The sequence below is a fragment of the Halictus rubicundus genome, chromosome 6 (assembly GCF_050948215.1).
Source record: "Halictus rubicundus isolate RS-2024b chromosome 6, iyHalRubi1_principal, whole genome shotgun sequence".
Classification (NCBI taxonomy): Eukaryota; Metazoa; Arthropoda; class Insecta; order Hymenoptera; family Halictidae; genus Halictus; species Halictus rubicundus.
Window position 1 is genome coordinate 311045 of NC_135154.1, and position 19746 is coordinate 330790.

General features: G+C 36.0%; 1 protein-coding gene and 1 long non-coding RNA gene across 8 annotated transcripts in view; one reads left to right on the top strand and one right to left on the bottom strand.

Annotated features, from left to right (window-relative positions):
- Cnc (NFE2 like bZIP transcription factor cap-n-collar) overlaps positions 1 to 19746 on the bottom strand; it is a 292479-nt gene that overhangs the window by 92188 nt on the left and 180545 nt on the right. For all 7 annotated transcript variants that reach the window (XM_076789362.1, XM_076789359.1, XM_076789360.1 and 4 more), the window contains 2 exons: positions 14778 to 15091; positions 10900 to 11100 (listed from right to left, as the gene is read on the bottom strand). In XM_076789362.1, coding sequence (XP_076645477.1) covers positions 10900 to 11100; positions 14778 to 15091 — 515 coding nt within the window. The remainder of the gene's footprint in view (positions 1 to 10899; positions 11101 to 14777; positions 15092 to 19746) is intronic.
- On the top strand, positions 740 to 13339 carry LOC143354990 (uncharacterized). The gene is made up of 2 exons (XR_013082431.1): positions 740 to 1718; positions 13160 to 13339. It is a non-coding gene; the product is annotated as an uncharacterized LOC143354990 (long non-coding RNA).

Sequence of the window (19746 nt, forward strand, 5' to 3'; positions counted from 1 at the left end):
TAATTATCTCAGAGGTTCGGCTGTATGAACTAGACTTCAGTATCAATTTACTTTAGAATAAAAAAAAAAACACTTAATTTTGAATAATAATGGGACACTTTAATACTAAATCTACCATGGTCAAAACGACCGGTTTTCTATTTCAGAATTATTGAAATTACAAAAACTTTTTCACAGGAAATTACTGAATATATTTAAGCACATATTATAATGAAAATCGTACAAAGTTTAAGTAAATTCAATCTTCATCCTTCTATAAGACTTTTTGTGCTTGGTAGGTTTAGTATTAATCGACTTTAATCGACCGGCTGAAATGAACGAGTATCGTTCAACATCGACGAAGCAGCGAAATTTGACCAGAGGAAAATCTTGCAAGACCAATCACGCGAAATTCGATCGAAAATGTCTTAATGGACAACTCGCAACAATTCTAACCGATTCGATCGGAAATGTCGCACAGAAGCCTCTACGCGATATTGAATACGCAACGCCTGCGAACAGAAAAAGGAAAAAAAAAACGCTCATTACTACCGTCGAACGTATAATTTCCGCGTCGAAGATCGTTATATACCACTTTTCAATCTTTGAATGTTTAATCCCTCGCAAATCGACATTTCCCCTGCTCCGTAACGTTGCACCATTATATAATTATTCGCCTTGGCGTACGATAACGCGCGCGCCACGATCGACCGTGTACATACTGCGTGTACCTGAAAAAGACCTTCGTCCACAACCAGATTCCAACATTCTGAATTGGCCTGGCACTGTTGTTGCTCGATGTTCTGCGTGTGGCATTTAACGACAAACTGCTGCGCGTCATTCATGTGTGTCTCTCTCGTGGCCGACGAAAAAAAAACACACCGTTCACTGGTGTTGAAGCAAAAACGAACTGGACGCCATCGAACAATCGTCCGGGAGCTCGTCCAGCAACAGTAACTTAATGCGACGACACCGGGGCCTGACGACACGTCGGATGTCTGTTTCAGGGCAAGCGCCGTTCTCCTTATACGCTGCTCTAGGGAAACATGCGCGAAACTCAGTGGAGCGGCCAGCTAGGAGATAGCCATCTCAGGTGGATGATCTTTCTCTTCAGAGTTCCCTCATCGCGAACAGCCGCCCGTATCATCAAACTGATAGCGGGTTCAGCACCCTGCCGACTGGTGTGTTCACACGCAACAAGCTCCCCACGTGCGCACCGGGATTCTCGAGACACTTTGCTTCCGAGACTCAACGAAACAATTCGATCGAACGTATTCGACACTATACGAGGAGACGTTCAACTATGCACCACGATGGAGGTTCCAGGGAACAGGTTCTTGGGTATTTAGGGACAGATTCGTTCGTAGCACTGCACTGTGAACTATGCTTGTCCTAGACCAGATTTTTGGGCGACTCGGGTGTAAATGTGTGTTCAACGAAGTTAAAGTGATACTGCACTGTCTTAGCTTGAGGCGAGATTTTTCGGATAGCGGATAACAGAAATGTGTTCGGATTGACGTTTATCTCGAACCGCGTGTCGTCCACGAGTGTCAGTGGTAACCGCGTTGCCGGGAATACAACGCCGATCGTGATCGTGATCGTGCCCGGCAAGGATCATGGAAGGGGTTCCGCGGGTTCCCCCATTGGCGGAACATTTCAGGTGTATTTCTCCACGTGCATGCAAGCCCTCTGCACGTACGCGTTACGTCACGTCTGACTGGTCGTCGAGGACTATCTCGGTAGGTCATTGTCACGATCGTCTTCGCGTCTAACGACGTGACTTCTCGCCGCGCGCCTCGCCGCCCACCGCACCGGCGGGAATTGCGCGACGATTCTCTCCTGCGGCTAGACAAGAGCCAAGTTTCCAGAGGAGGGCGCGAAATCTACTCTGTAGCACAGTGAAATGTTTATTTTACCAGCGACGGGGACGAAGGTGTCTTGACTTGCTTTCGTGCCGGCATCTGCAAGCGCAATTTCGTGGACTGGCCATCCGGAGGACAGACGTCGATCGCATTAAGCGATGCTATCTTGGACACCGCGCTGCGGACTATGTGTGTCAGTGGGTTCAAAGAAATGTGACAGAAGTCGGAATTCATGCGCTCGGCATTTTCGAAACTGCCGGTCTTTAACCCTCGCCTCGTCGCGCCGTTCCGTCACGGATTTGTTTTGTCATCTTAAACTACGTGGTTTTAACGGTCTAGAGGATCTTTTTCAACTAATGACGCATCAAATTCAGGAACTTGAAAGAAATTGGGTATAATACTTAGGACAATATCTCATTCCTAAATTAAATCTGTAGTACTGTCTTCAATTTCTACATGAAATCTGCATTTTTTGATTTTTTCGGTGTTTTTCGTTTTTTATAACCAGAGGTTGCAACGGAAAAATTAGAAAAATTGATTCCTAATATGTGGCTTGGTATCCGAAATGTGTCAGATTTTTTTCAGAATTTTAAATTGTCATTAAATGGAGAAAACGGACCCAAAACAGGTTTATCGATTTTCCTCTATAACTACCCCTACAGACGAGGTATCGGGCTCAAACTTGGCAGAAAGCTTCCTTTTATGGTAGGCTATCGAATGGTACAAACGCGATTAAAATTAGACCGGGGGCGAATTTAACGCCCAAACCCGGCTATAGCCTTTGTTCTTTTTCATGAAAAAATGATGTATAGATATATCGATCGGACGTCGGGAAGACGTGGCACAACGAATGTGAAGTTATGAAATGGAAATAACTGCACGTTAAATGTAGAACACACTGAAAATTTAAGTTAAATATTTTATATCTCTAAAAATATCCAAATTCCTTACATGCGTTCAAGCACAAATTTACGTTGTGCGAATTAAGATTATTTCACACTAATTGGCCTGTCCAATTTCAGTCCGCCACCTCTCAGCTAACAAGTCCATTTTCGCAAAGCGTAATACCGCTGAGAACGATGCGTTCCAATTGTTAATTGTTCATAGTTTTGCGGGGTGTTTTTGAGGAAACAATTTCTAAATCTTCTGGACCTAACATTCCCACATTTAAGCGATTTCAAGGATTCTGGTCTGAAATAAATACATTTAATTTTAGATTGGAAGTTGAAGATGAAGTACTTAACCAGTTAACTGTGGAATTTAATTTTAAAAATCTCTCACGGCTCGGAATTAAAATTAAATGCCGCTATTATAAATTTTACGAAAAAAGGAAATCAAAATGGGAAAGAATTACATTTTTATTCGATAAGAAATTAATAATTCATTAACGTTAACCGCACCGCAATAGAATTTTGGATGACGTGTATACATGTCAAACGCGCTAAACTGGTTAAGGGTCACTCAACAATGCATCGGAAATAATACAGTGTTATCGTACACTTTCGAAGTGAAACAACCACGCGAAGACTATCCAGAGTTTCTTGAATCTAGTAATCATTTTTCTTAACGAAACCGTTTCACAGTTTTCTTTTCGAGCATCCGGAGCATCATGCACGATGGATGGCGAAGGCTATACAGTCTTTACTTTAGATAAAGGTCCCACAACTATCCCCACTGCTGCGGGGTACATTGTATATCCCATGAGGGGCCCCAAAGCTCGAGTAGCCTCGGTCGCCGAGGAGTGCAAACATAATATAGATCGGGTATATCGGTGAAACTCCAGGAAACCACTACTAATCCAATATCAAAACTCCTTTATTCTTCATTATTTTTTATGGGACTTTCACCAACATGCAAACAGTATATCCAACAATAGTATCGTCTAGCGAATATATGTTCCTGGCCAGACTGTATATTCTTTACAAATATTCTTATTTAGAGATCAATTAACATTATCAAAGGATGAAGAAAATGGAATATGTCAGATTTGTATGTTTGTCAATAGATTGTATTTAAAAGCATAGATCTAAGCATCAATTGCTGCAGAAGCTCCAACAAAAGACCATGATTTTTGAAAAAATCTATACGCGTATAGTGCCATCAATGTAAGTCGCGTAGCACTATGCAAATTTTGTAATCATTTGTGGTATCTAACACCCGAAACTGTAGCGCTAGCCTTTTTTCACCCCAATATTCCACGTCATATAAAAAAACAAATGGTTTTAGGTTTAGATACTGTTAATGATAATCATGTAAAAAGATTAGCAGTTGATTCGAATAATGTAAATGAGTACATTGGTAACAACATTGCAGCTTTTATTTCTAAAAAAACTTTAAATTTTTTTAAAAGATTTTCAATTTTCCTAGATTTGATAAATGAGGAATCTTCAAAATGGTAAAGTGATCCCAGTTATAACGTAGGCTTAAATACAGTACATACTGTAGGTGTAATTAATAATTCGGCAGTAAGAGGAGTCAAACTTACCCAAGAATTTAATGATGTACTATCACGAAATGAAGAAGACAAACTAATGCAAACTATATCAAACTGCAGAAAGCGCTATGCAGACGCAAAAATGACTACCTTAATGAGGAATTTGTAAAATGTCTTTAGAATTGTTGCCTTGTATGTGTTAAAAAGTATTTAAATACCTTTGTTTTCTTTCCTTCGCCTTTATATGGTGTAATATTCACCACGTCCAGTTAAAAATATTATGCTCTGATTGAATATAACATATACAGGGTGGCCCACATAACTCTGAACAGCTCAATATCTCGAAAACTATGCCATCGATTTTAAAGTTCTTAGTCTTAAATTGCATGGAACTGAAGGGCCTTTCTGACTACATAAACGTGAAGTGGCCTCCCTTCCCTTTTAACGGGGGAGGGGAGGTACCTTTATAATTTTAAATGGAACCCCCTATAAAATGTTACATATTTAGATTCTACAGGAAAAAACAAGTCAATTTTGTCTGAAACATTTTTTGTCAGATACTTCCATGATGAGATATAACAGTTTGAAGTTTCGAGTTGTAGGTGCTTGAAGCGCTCCGAAATAGCGTTATGGAATTATACGCGCTTGAGTCCTTTGCTTATGGTTGCTGAATTGGTACTTTCAATGAAATACGTAAAATGTAACATATTTACAAAAATATGAGTATTAGTTAATTGTGATATTGAAAAAATTACTTTGTGGTACTATTTTACACAAGAAAACGTTTAGTCATAATCTAAAGTTTTTTTCTTCATATATTCCCATTCATATAAAATTTCATATTTATCGGAACTTTAACGTGAACGTGCCACGTCTTCCAGTTATCCGATTAACTTCATCTTTTACAAGAATTATTTTCTTAGCCAATGGTAAAATTGTAGAGGAATGCGTGAAAAAGATCTCGCAAAATAAATTTCACTAAGTATAGCTAAGATGCACCCTAGCCTATATAGAGTGTTTACTCTAAAGTCCCAGAACTATCCCCACTGCCGCGGGGTATACTCTGTGAGGGGCCCTGAACCGAGACCTCTAGAGTTTCGCTGTCCTCTTCTGCGTTCAGCGTGTATCAAAGAATAGTACCTCCTAGCCGATATATGTCCCTGGCTAGACCCGTACTTTGGACATATATCGAGTAAGCACTGTATTAGGTTGTTGCATGTCGGATTTTAGAATGCAAATCTTATACAACGTTGCGATAAAAAAATTCTATAACAGTCTACAGATTTATAATACCGTCCCACCTAACTCTACCGCTCCCAACAATTTTGTTATTTACTTACACAGATACAAAAAAGTGTTTGAAGAGAATGTTATCGAGTTTGGTGGGGGAAATACATTTGTGTGAGCGAAGGTCATCTCAAGATGATATTTTCTGAGATTTCACGAAAAGTAATGGTCTTTTTTTTTTAATGGAATTAATCTTTGGCATCATGAATCGATGGAGTATCAAACTCTGCGTACAAATGTATTGACCTTCCTATGTACTCAACAATGAACGAGACATTATCGAAATCATTTTCAATTCGTACCTACTATCTGGAAGTCTGAACTGATGTCCTCCAACCTGAATATGGTCCAAACGCTCCATTACGTATCATTTCGAGGTATGAAGCTGATCTTTAAGGTCCAATCCTCAGTTTTTATTTAGATATCCAATTTTACTTTTAAATCTTTACTAAGTGAATAAGTAAACATATCGACGATAACATTATGCAACATTTTATCAAAACATGGTGGAAAACGCACTATGGACACATATGTTATTCGTCAATAGTAAAGAAAGCTGAAAGGTTGAGATGACAGTCTTATAAACGACGAACGTGAACAACTAGAAAACTCAATGTCATTGACAGAATATATTCGTTACAATAGTGCTTACTACAGGTATATTCGACTTTTAGTGCAAACTACACTCCTCAAAAAAAAAAATTAAAGGGTCTCTTCTACCAACCCGAGAAATTGGATCAATTTCAAGTGATCATAACACCGGAAAAAATTCTTGTTTCGATATCGTTAAACAATCATTTGAAAAAGCTTGAAGTCTCTACTTTCAGATGCTTTGTCAGATTTTTAGCTACGTTGCTTTTTAACAGAATTATAGCGTTATAAACAAGACTTTGACAGTTACAAAAAATTTTGTTCAACTTCCAGACATCACATGGGGACAGATACATTTTTTTGATAAATCGCGTTACCATCATTTGAAAGCGTCCGCTTTCCTGTGCAAAAAACCTAGTTGTTGCACTTAGTGCGTTTTTTTTTGTTCAAGTTATGCTACATTGAAGCAAAAATGGTCTTTTTAACTTGAACTGGATCTAGAAAGCGAGAAAATCATCGTAGAACCTTGTGCAAAAAAAGCAATAGAAAGAGCATTTCTTTCTCTTGAAGGCGCTTCTTTTCTTTTTTCAATGTAATTATCACTTCGATATACTAGGTCTTTCTGAAAATATATTTAAAATTTACATAATTTCCATTTTTCGTTCAACTCGGTATACTTCGGCGAGACATGATCACAATACCCACATTTTAAGGTCAGTTTGAAGCTGAGATTCTGCCGATTCGATTGAGCACCTGATGAACCGGCTGCGACAACGTTTCACCTATGGCAAATGTGTTTAAAGTTTCCGGTTCGCATAACATGAGGCTAATAGCGCTAGTTTGTCACGTTGGTGTTCGGGTCTAGCATGTCGAAATCTAGCAGACGAAATCACCCAAAGACGAACCGAAGTACGCTGATTGCCGCCTGTCGTAAGGTAAAATTTGTTGTAACTGTTAAAGTCTTCTTTATAACGCTATAGCTGTGTTAAAAAGCAACATAGCTAAAAATCTGACAAAGCATCTGAAAGTAGAGACTTCAATCTTCCAAATGATTTTTTAACGATATCGATACAACAATTTTTTCCAGAGTTATGATCACTTGAAATTGACCCAATTTCTCGGGTTCGTACAGGTGATCCTTTAATTTTTTTGAGAAGTGTATAAAATGATACTAGATCGCGTTTACTGCGAGCAAAAATTCGGTTAACCATCGAACAGGTTCGGGTCTATTTTGACCCACAGTATCAAAAATTGTCATTCAGTTGTACAATTGCTGGCGAATTAATTAAATGAATAGCTGCCGCATTAAGAATAGTAGGAAGATTATCATTTTTGCAAGAAGTACTTTTAAAAATATGTTTTAAAAAATTGATGAATAAGCCAGTAAATGGTCCTAAGCATCATCAATTATACACAAGTTGTAATTATACAAGTTGAGTCTTGTAATTATTGTACATACAATACAATACATACGCATGTATTTATGAATAAAGAGAGAAAATTAAATTTTAAACATTATTCCGGCGTTGTTTATCTCTGATGATCACGGAATAAATTCTACAAAAATTTACACCATCGTAGATGTAATTACTGTACATAATGTTTCTCCTAAATACTCATATGCATCTGGGTGGTTCTATGAGAGAATGATAACAATAGACGAGCGATAATTTCATCCGTAATTCCAATAAACAACGTCCACACTATATCTAATTATCCGAACGTTCGGGAGTACATTTGTACAGAAGCTTACAATACCATTCTGGGAAGTTCAAGAATTGAACTCAATTTTTATCGCTATAGGGTAAGGGGCCCTATTGCTGTGAGGGTACCAATTATTGTGCCTATATTAATTATACTTATTTTTAAAGCATATCAAAAAAGAGATATAAATTTTTTTGTTAAAATCAGTTAATATAATATCTTTTTTTAAATGTTCATATGCTTTAAAAATAAATATAATTAATATAGGAGCAGTCAATTGGTCATTACTGAGGGGGCAGTAATTGGGTCCCTTACCCTAGTATTGCTACTGCAAGCAAATTACACATGCAATTTCTTTAATGGCAACATTCAGTAGAACAGCTTTTGAGGCGTGCACTCGTTTTATTTTATTGTTAAGAATTAGATCGATTTATTGGATTCATCGGTAATATGAATTTTTCCGTTATGCTTCAACTGTTTAATAAAATGCGATTGGTCGACGTTAAATGTTGACCTGCGTTTTATTATTCCCACTTTATGTTGAACATATATGTTAAAACTAAAGATACATTCAGCCAGAGTCATTCCTGCTAATAATTTTTCCAAATTGTATACATATGCATATCTGATAGCTGTGAACACAGTATGGCAGTATGTCCCATTCGTGCGACAGGGTTAAGAATTTTGTTCTAGCAATGTAAAAAATTTCAAAGCATAGCGTAAGCTAACACACTAATGTAAAAGTATGTAAAGCGTCTCTAATTATTGTTAACATTAAATTAAAAATTATATACAAAATAGAATTAACGTCATGGAACTAAAACAGTAAAAAGTATAGCATGTTTGGCTACCGCATTGCATATTATGTAAAAATTATGTCTTCCTACAAATTCATGCACTGCAATATTCTATGCTGTTTGATAACTCTGCATTGTTCTTCATTCTAAAAGAATGGTCAAGATAAAATAAGATAGGGCAAAATTGTATAGTCTAAATTTCTTACTTTTCTGCGTTATTACAATTTTTATTGCACTCATGTCGGTCGGGTCAACCCGAAAAATAAAATTGTTTATTTAATAGTTAGGTAATAACTAGATAGTAGATTTTATACAATATTTATAAAAAAACTGAGTAGGCATAATTCAAAATAGTAAAAACATTAGAAGAATTTAATAATACTGTTATATTATTTTCGATCTATTAAACATATTAAGAGAGAAAACAAATATCTATCTCACTCCAGTTTGTTGCAATTTAGATAGAACATTTTTATTGTGCATAAAGATTCGCCGCCTAGTAATAACGTATTAATTCGATATTTTATATTCTCAGCGAATTAATGTTTACGAATGACACAATGTCCGTTAAATATTGTATACTTCTTATGAAGTGATTGAAGCGTACCGAGCCAAAATATTTTCGAGTACAACGCTAACTCATTTAGACCAACGTAGCGGTTATTCTACAGAGATGAAGTGCATTTTATTTATATATGTTATTTATTTTATTAAACATTTTACACATTTTATTTATATACAAATTTTTACTTTGAAAATTAACATTAAAATTTTATAAGCTTAGTTTTTTAATAGTAACAACATATTTATATTATCACGCTACTGTACTTCAGTGACAATTAATTTCAACGATGTAGGATGCGTTGACTTTAAAAAGTTAAATAGTTAAATAGTTACTTTAAATAGTTTTTAATTCTGGAGAAATTCATTCGATATTTTTATTTGTTTATGTCGGACTACGAAATTTTAACCGATGGATCGTGCGACTTTTATAAACAGCCAACGTTACATTGTGAAAATTATTAGTATTTCATGAAAGACTACCATGAACAAAGGTATGCATTACAACGAACCTGATTACATAGTGTACTATGTACTATTTCCAACCTTTTCTTGTGCTTAGCTCCCTCTTACTATCAAAACTACCAAGTCTAGTTGTCTATTTTCTGGTCTTGAAAGATTAGATTGAAAATATAGCAAATAAAATAACTAGAAATTAAAATGTTAACGTTTTCTAATTCACAAATACTGTTAAAAAATCAATATTTTTCCTTCTAAACACATCATTGAAATCTATGTATTATTTTCTAACATTCCTTTTCGGTGAATATTTTGTGAATGCACCTACATACCTAATAAAAGTTTGCTGCAATAGTTCCTAACAAAATCTACTTCCAATGTTTCAAAGCAGACATGAAAACTCCTTACTGCGTATTGTTTCAAGCACTATCTTAAAATTGCACAAAAGTCAGCTTCATATGTTCAACTTTCTTCATTAATTAGCTAAGCACCAATGATCCATTTTTAGTGGGTAGCGATACGGTTAAGCCACGAAACGTAATTTGAAAGAAGATATTGTAGGCGCGCATGATCCACAAAAAATTCGTCTTTCGTATGGTCTTTGGCCGCAGTCGATGCGGTGTCTACTCGATACGTGTCCAAAATACGGCTCTGGCCAGGGACATAAATATATCGGCTGGAAGATACTATTCTTGTATACACTGTCGAACGTAGAAAAGGAGAGCGAAGCTCGAGGGGACAGTTCCCCCGCGGCAGAGGGGATAGTTCTGGGACTTTTATCGGCGAAACATTTGGGACATATATCGACTAGAGACTGTTCTTCCAAGTAGAACGTGCATTGAAAGCATGTACGGTATGTTGCACGTGTTTTATAATTTTCCGGCGTACGTTAACTAAAATATTCTTATTCAAATGCGTTTTTTTCTCTTTTCGTTATATCACCTTGCACGCGTCTATGCCAATCATTTAAATAGTCCGACTGTCGGGGAAATCAAGGCGAGCGGATTTAATAAATTCATAAACCAGACTTCGTGAGTGCCGGCACTGATTAGCCTAGCGTATCTTCACTCATTAACCGGCATGTTTAATATTCAATTAAGAGGTTGCGACGGTGGTAGCGGTAGTTTCCGCGCTACGTGGAATAATAAGCATTCCAGAAATTCTGCCGGGGGTGATCATCCAGAGACAATCAGACACGAGTGTATATAGTACCATGTATACGTACCTGGAAGGAACGATGGTGCGGATGATGAGGATGATGAAATTGTGGTGTGTGAATCATGTCGCCAGTCTCGGGATCCTCGCACCTGGATGACTTCGCGACCTCGACGTTGCTCGAGGTAGTAATAGCCGTTTCACCCTTCGCGCTCTCGGACTCTTCAGCGGTGTCGTCCTCTGTCTTCTTCTTCACTTCCGGCTTCGTTTCCTACGCAAGCGCATACTTTTTATTGTAATCGTCGACCACAGCGTCGAATAGTGGGCAAAAAACGCGAAATCCACGCTCGAAAACGGAAAAAATTTTTTTGTTTTTAAATAAATGAGCAATGGCGATGTTTCAAGAACATTCCAGTGGAAGCAAATCCGAAAAAAATATTTTTTTATCACCCTCCACGACCCACAGGAGGATTTAGAAAGTGTATCTGGTAGGTTGATAATTGTTCAGTGTGGTGATAATTACAGTTTTTCACGATTTTCAGCCTATTTTGCCGTTTTATTCAATTATTCGGCAATTTTCATCATCTTTAGGCGTCCACACCTTGTAAACCAAGTTTGAAAAAATATTCAGGATGTAGGTACAGGGTAAGGGACCCAATTACTGTGCCTATATTAATTACACTTATTCTTAAATCTCAGTGAATATTAAAAAAGAGATATTTAATTTTTTTCACTAAAATCAGTTAATATATATGTTATGTATCTCTTTTTAACATACAATGTGCTTTAAAAATAATTATAATTAATATAGGCACCGTAATTGGTACCCCCACAGTATTGGGTCCCTCACCCCATGTGTAATTTATATGGACCTACAAGACACAACGTTTACTATCTTTTCGTAATTCAAACCAAACGCAATTATTAAAAAATTTTACATGTCATCTGGTAAATTAATCCATCTAGTTTGATAGAAAAACTGCAGACATTTCGTCCACTTATAAAAAAGTTATTCTAATTTAAAGTGTGTGCTATCAATTATGAGACTGACTGTATATGTATACAGTTTTATAAAACAATTTTTTCAAACATGAAACAACACTGGTTTCAATTAATTCGGGTTTTATCTGAATCGAACACCCTGCCTTCTGATTTGTTTTACAGCTACAGGACAGTGATTAGAATTTCTTCGTCATTTATCATTTTTTATGAGAAAGAGGAAATTGGTATTTGTAATTTATCGACACATGTGGAAATTTCATCCAATGACAAAACTAATTTGTTTTTAATTATTTTTTCATGAAACCTTCACCAACGATACAGCATAACCTCGATTATTCGTGCTACGTAATCAGGTGTTTGGGCACTACTATTATACAGGGTGTCCAAAAATGTTGTATTTCCTTGGAAGGGATGTTTCCTGACGCGATTTGAAGTAACTTTTTCCTTTGCGAAAATGTTCTCCGCGGCTTTGTTACGGAGCTATTAGCGAAAAACATGGATCAATCAGAACGCGTCTACTGCAGACGGATTTTGGCTCGGCCAATGCCAACGCCACGCTCAACAGGACCTGTGCTCCGATTGGTCCGTGTTTTTCGTTAATAACTCCTTAATAAATCCGCGGAAACCATTTTCGCAATGGAAAAAGTTACTTCAAATGATCTCAGGAAGTCTCCAATATATTTGGAACGCAATATTAAAATAATTTTATAAAAGGTGTGAACGGAAATGGAAAAATATGTCAAAGTTTAAAGAAGTGACCAAAGATTAGATGATTTTTCTGTTCTGACCTTCAACAAATCGTAGTTTCGATTCTTGTTCATAATATTTTTTGAGATATCGTGGTCACTGTTTTAAAAATTTGGCTTCGAGAAATACGCTTAGAAGTAGGCAGAGTATAGTGAAGCGCATTTTCGGGGCCATAGTTCAAACTTTGTGCTTGTAAATTTATGCGCTTGTAACTTTGCCAACTTTACTTATTACAAATCTAACCTTAATCTTAAACCTTAACCTTTAACCCTTATCTAATCTTAACACCTTGCCCTCCAAACTATTTTAATTTCACGACAAACATTTCTTCCCATTATACACAATTCTTTTCATCGAATGCATATGAAATTTTGCACAGTTACTCCATATCACAGCGATTTAACAAATGCAAGTAAAAACTCCTTCCCATATAATATCGAGTCAGCCTTGTGACGATGATTCCAAGCAAATCTGTCGAGTACGAATGTTATTCCTTTTTTTAAGTCGAAACAAAATTCTATGCTTATGTTATCGATATTTAATAAGATATTTAATAAACATACATTTTCTTCCTTTTCTAGGAAATTAAAGGCAAAGAAGTTCTTCGAATCATTGTAGTCGAGAAGGAAATCACACAGAAACGGGTGAATACTACCAAAACTATTTTTAATTACGGTATGGAAATGTTATATACAGTTTAAAAATTTCATTGAGATCAGTTAATATTGCTGTAAATTACAAATGGTTAAAGATGATGGAGGACGTAGGTTTTTACATAATTCGAATTATAAATCTAATAAATCAAACTTTTTTTAGAAGAAATAGATTCTTATTGATTTCGATAAAACTTCCAGAACGCATCCATATGTATAACTCATATAAATCTGCAGAATATTTTTCTTAAGTTTTCAATATTATTTTTAATATTTTCTCCACGAATGTGACAAACTACAATTTTTAAAATATTTCTTTCACGCATTATCTAGTAAACTAATCCTTCTAACTACACAAAAAGTTCATGTCGTTTAGTTCAATTTTGAAAAAGTTAGAGTGTTCGGATATTAACACGCCACCAGTGATCGGCGTTCTGGAATTCCTCAGGATCTTTATGCAAAATAAAAATTTTCTTTGTCAATTATGAGACACAGAAGCCATACAAAAATTTCTTTCTATCTTTAACAATTTTAATAAATTCAAAATAATAACGTTCTTAAATTGTCTTAGGCAATGTTTTCACCGTTTTAAATGACGTCCACTTGTTTTTGTGATAAATGCATCAAATCCGCAGTCTAAATTAATAAATATCAACGTACATATTAATTTATTGATACTGAAATTAATTAGATTATAGCATGAGATAAAAGCTTCATTATTAAGTAACTAACAACTTTTCTCAATCTTGTATGCGGCAGAAGGACAAGTATTTGTTCAAAAGATATAATACAACATCCACATGTCTTTTAAGTATCAAGAATTATTTTTGTTTGTAGAAAAGTACAAAATAATGAGGAAAAAATAATTTTTGATTTAGTTCCTTACAAGCTACAGTGGATCCAAAAAGTATTTCGACACTAAATTTCCCACTCTCGAGAAATTGTCAATATTTAGACTGTGATAATTTCGTTAAAAAACAGTACAACATAATTGGACACGTTTTAAGGCTTGAAGCCTCTACAACCTATAGCATCAGATCAAAATCTGAAAAAATTATATGTTAACAATCATAACGAGATGCTGAAACAGTAAAAATATAAACATAGTTTCTCATAACTTCTACAAGAAATCGGCAGTTCAAAATCTCTTTTTAGTTTCTTAAAATTCGGCTTCGAAGCTAAAAATTCTGAAAAAACTCATAGATGTGCATTCTAATAGTTAAAATATAATGATAATATAATATAATAATTGAAGAGAGTAAGAGAAATTACGGAAAAGCCTGATTTTCATTGTCACCCCATTACTACCCCCCATGTCGACTGTTCATATGGTTGAAAATTAGCACAAAGTATTTTCTTTGGATAAGCTATCGAATGGCCTATTGCAAATTCAATTTGGCTTGGGGGCACTTTTGACCCCTTTATCTGGCTACACCCTTTAGTGTCCAAATACTTTCCGCTGTGTGAAACGCAAAGAACATTGGTGCGACATTCAACGCGTTAACAGAAGAGTAACAACTGTATACAGACGAAACGTGTGACGAACCTCTGTTTGAGCTTCATCGAGATCAACAAGCTGGAGCGCTTCTTCGAGATTGAATCCGTCGGTGAATTCGAGGGTGTCGCTGTTGAGGAGACCTTCGACACCGGCACTTCCTAAGAGGCCACCACCGAGTAGGTCCGAGGGAAAATCATTCTCGAGCTCTAAGGTGTCGGTTAATCCCAAAGAATCATCGGTTAATCCTGCTAAAGGGTGATTGTCTAAATCCAGCGACGCGTCTCGGAGCAGTGGAACGTCCTCGTCGTCGGCCGCGTTGCTTCCTCTTCCGCCTTGACTGCCGGAATTCAGGATATATTCACCTGCAACACACACACACAACCACGCCGTGAACACAATTGAACGGATTTCCAAAAATCATTGTTAGAAAATTCGATCGCCGCTCTTTCTATTTTTGAAACCTACGAGCGGCTTTCGTTGTGTAACTCGCGAAAGGGGGTGGGCACGGATAAATTATTGGTTGATGACACCGGTAAGTAAGCGTAAACAGGTTTGCGTGCACTGCTACGATTCGCGAGGATCATTTAAATCCATGTTAATTGTTTCTGAGACAGTATGGACACGCAATGGACTACGATTGTCGGCTATCAAGCTCCGCAATTTTAAACGCACACACTGTCATTACGAATTATTTCGGCACGCGAAATTCTCACGCTAGCAAGCGGTTGCAAAAATGCAATTACGTTTTCCAAAATCTTCGACAGGCTTCCTCGACGACAACTATTTCTCGGTAGTAATATTTCGGACTTGAAGATTCTGCACGCGTGTGTGTTAACTCCCGTATCCTTCGCACGTGTTGCACGAATTATTCCACTGGGTAGCACACAAAGTCACAAGTCGCACGTCAGCGGATCGTCGGCGGTTCGTAAATCGATCGATCGAACTGGCAATGTTTTTAAACACGTGAAACTTTTCAGCCAGGAATCTGTTTATGCACACCGGCCTCGAATACGGACAGAAAATTTCAGGATAAAAATCATTCGAGGATGATTCGACTAAACCGGATTCACTGTGACTCGACTAAAGCTGTCCATCCAGAAGCGCAGCACTTGAGAACTGACTGCGGCCGACGGACAGGTAAAATTTTGGAGGAGGGACAGGAAAGGAAAAAACGTAACTAATTGAGGGACAAAGGGGTGTTGTTGAAGATCCACCTGCTGGTCTGAACAACCCCCCAATGTTCCCGCCCCACGGCCAATCGCACGTCCCCGTTTCTACCCTACTTCATCCCTCACGCACGCTCCGAACACGTCTCCTGGCCGGGATCGTTCGCCTCTCCGTCGCTCTCCAAACACGCAACACGAGCTTTCAGCGGCAATTCTACCTCCATTGTTAACTTTTTAGAACCCCAGCCAGTTTAAATAATTTCTTAAAGAATAATTTCCAAATCGAATATTTTCCAAGCGTCACAAAGCGTCTTTCTAACCTTGGAACTTTATCGAGATTTTAATTATTTTGCTCCGAAGCGAAACAGAAAATTCAATTTTACCTTCATTGTTGACTTTTCACAACCCTTGTGCACTTTAGACAATGTTTAAAACTAACGAACAGTTCTGTAATGAAATATTTTCCGAGCGTTAACAATTTTAAGTGTCTTCCTACCATCAAGATTTTATCAGAATTCGAATGTGTGTGATATTTTGCAGCGTAGCGAAATTTTGATTTTTCTTGTATTATAAACACTCGCAACCCCATACACTTTCAACAATTTTTGAAACAAACAATTCTGCAATAAAATATTTAAGCGCCACAGATTATAAGCGCCATTCTAACGTTGAAACTTTACTGTAATTTTAATTTGTATATGACATTTTGCACTGTCGTTTTTATGTGATGTCACTAACTAAAAACGGTTTAATACTTTCTTGTTTTTAGCAATGCGATTCTTACTTTCATTGCAAAAATAATTTAACTGCGAATTATTTCAGCTAGTCGTAACGATTGCCGTGAGAATATCGCATAGGGAATCGCTTGTGGTATTAAGCTACAAAGCGCCGCAGTCAAAGAGTTGGACAGAAAAGAGTTGGAAATACTCGTCTAATAACTGGACTGTATTTTTTATATATTTAGGGTGAAGTTAAGTAGATCAAGTCTAAAACTGTAAAAATGTCTAAAGCATTTAAGAATGTTGTATTATTTTTGACACATTATATTGCCTCCTGTGTGTTACAATTAATACAAACAATTTTTAGTTTACATAAAAAGCCGCTATTAATATATTTTCGAGCGCTGAAAACTAAAAATTCTTTATCGAGGTTTTAATTCTATATTTTCTACAGTAGCAGAATATCGAATATAATAGTAGAAATCTGGGTGCTATTTTGATTATTAACTCAGTATGATTAGGTCGATTGTAAAGATCAAACGTTAAATAAAAAATAATTGTATTTATTAATATACAAATACGGTCGACCTGAACAGTTAAATTTGCAGAAAGTGTGATTATTTTAATGCGAAAAGGCAGAAATTAGAGTTTGGTAGAACTCGCAATAGCAATTAAGGCAATTATAGCAATTATAGCAATTAATTAACCACAATCAAACTCGTAATCAAAATTTCAAACAAGATTTATTAAATACGAGAGTTATTCATTTCTTTCAAATCAAAATACAATTGCTATTGAAGGCATACCTACATATCATCTTTTCATTAGTCAAGAAATAATGCGGCAACGGATTAATAATTTATTTGAAAAAAGATCGAGAATATTTTTGACAAGAAACTTCCGTGAGTTTAATTCGACTGTTGTCAAAGCAGAAGGCAAAAATAACTTTAGGACGGTCCCAGAAATTTCGACGATCGGGATGATCGTTTTCCTTTTTTCTTTTCTTTTTTTTTGGTTGCAGTACGATGTTATTAGAGATAACAATCTCATAAAATAATAACTCTTAGAAGGTCGTGTTCGGATGCGGACAGGTCCGGCGAGCTAAACGACAGGCGGGTCGACAAAAGGAGAAGAGAGGTTGTTTTTGGTTCTTTTGCTGGTCGTCTGTGCGGTACCTTGAGAAAGGAGGATCGCACCTTTGGAATGGCTATTACATTAACTAGTAGTGGCGGCCATTGTCTGGTCGAAATGCGGGGCCGACCGCGCGATAATGGCTGCCTTTAATTTGGGAACTCCCAGCACCATTCCCCCGGCCGTAGAAGGCGCGGAGATTTCATTTTGAAAAAGGCACAAGAAATTTTCAACTACCTTTTTCGAGAGCCGTTTTAATCGTGAGAGCCGAAGCGTAAGATCCACGATAAAAAGGACGAGAGATCGAGAACGCAGACATAATGTGTGGAAATAATTAAAGTGATCTCCGAACGATTTAACGATACAACATTTTCTGGTTATTTTATTGTACATTTTTGACTTAGACTTTTCACGGTTTTTTATTCGAATCCATTGCAATATCAATGTCTCGGGAATTTCGTCCGACCTAGATTAAGTATTAGTATTATTATTTAATCTTAAGTGTTCAAGTATTCAGTTAATGTTTTTCATTGATTTCATAGCGGATTAACTGTCTCTGATTAAAGTCTTTGAATTTATTAATTCTCAGTGACTGTATTAGAGATTTCGGAAATTTTTGGAAACCATAAGAAAATCGTTCATTCATAAGAAAAGTGACATAAGTCATAAAAAGGAAATTTTACAGGAGAGCCATCTTAAAATTACCTAAAATTGCCAATGATTTTTATTGTATATAACCCAACTTAGAAATGTAAAATAATTTGTTGTTATTTATATACTGTGTTAATTGTCATACAGGTAAATTAGTTATAAAGTACACCAGAATATTTATTATTATAATTTTTCTTCTAAATATATTTTGAGTTATGTCACTTTTCTTATGAATGAACGATATCATTGACTTTTGGAAATCAATATATCAATTATTTCAAGTTGCACAGTAACTTAGAATGGCAGAATAGTAGCTATTACTTTTCGACATCGTGAAAACTACATTCAGTCTTGATTTAATTGAACCTAGAAAAATTTGGAAGGTTGTTATATTTTTTAATAACAATAAAGAATAAGAAATACAAATTTTCCACTTGAAGGAGCATGACTATCATCGCTGATTTCCAACGACTTCTGTCAACTATTCATTTGTTTTACTTATCATGTTGAACCAGAACCAAATTTTCGACTCCCTTACAATATTACTTCAACACCATTCAATTCGAAAAATATCTATCTAAATGGAAGAAAAAGATATCTAAAAATATCTATCTTCTTACGGAATCTACGTAAATTCCGTAAGTATTTCTTAACGTAGTTAAGAGACAAATGTTCTTTCCTTGCTTTAAAATATTACGTTAAACTCAGAGTTCAACTTATACGATGCCCCATAACTTTAATACCTACAAACTTTTAGAAAAGTTATAAACTTTTGAAAAATTTGAACCTGAAGTATATCTAAATTATGTTTGCATTTAAAAACATTATTGGAACTTTGTTGCTCTGCCTAATTTCAATAAATGCATTTTTTCTGCATCTTTTTTCGCCAAGCTATTAATGCGGTATCATTCATATTTCTGCAAATGTGTAATAGCAGTTGCAAAAAGAAAAGTATTGTTGCATTTTCATGATTTATATGTATCAGTATTCTCCAAATATTGTAGCACACTTATGTATAATGCAAAGGCATCCGGTAATTGACCTCGTATCATTAGTTAACCATTTCTTCTGAAAAACGTGAGAAATGAGGTTTCTAGACGCAATAATCTTTCGAAAAAGGCGCGATAGATAAATGTAGTTCCTAATATTAATGAGCCTACAAGCAAACCTCGAAACATTTACTCTGTTCCTAAATTAGATTTTATATGGAATTAATAACAACAACAACAACAACAATAATAATAATTTAATGAAAATATAATTTTAATTTAAACTCTATACATATATGTCCGAAATGCCTAGCCGATAAAAGTCCCAGAACTATCCCCACTGCCGCGAGGTATACCCCGT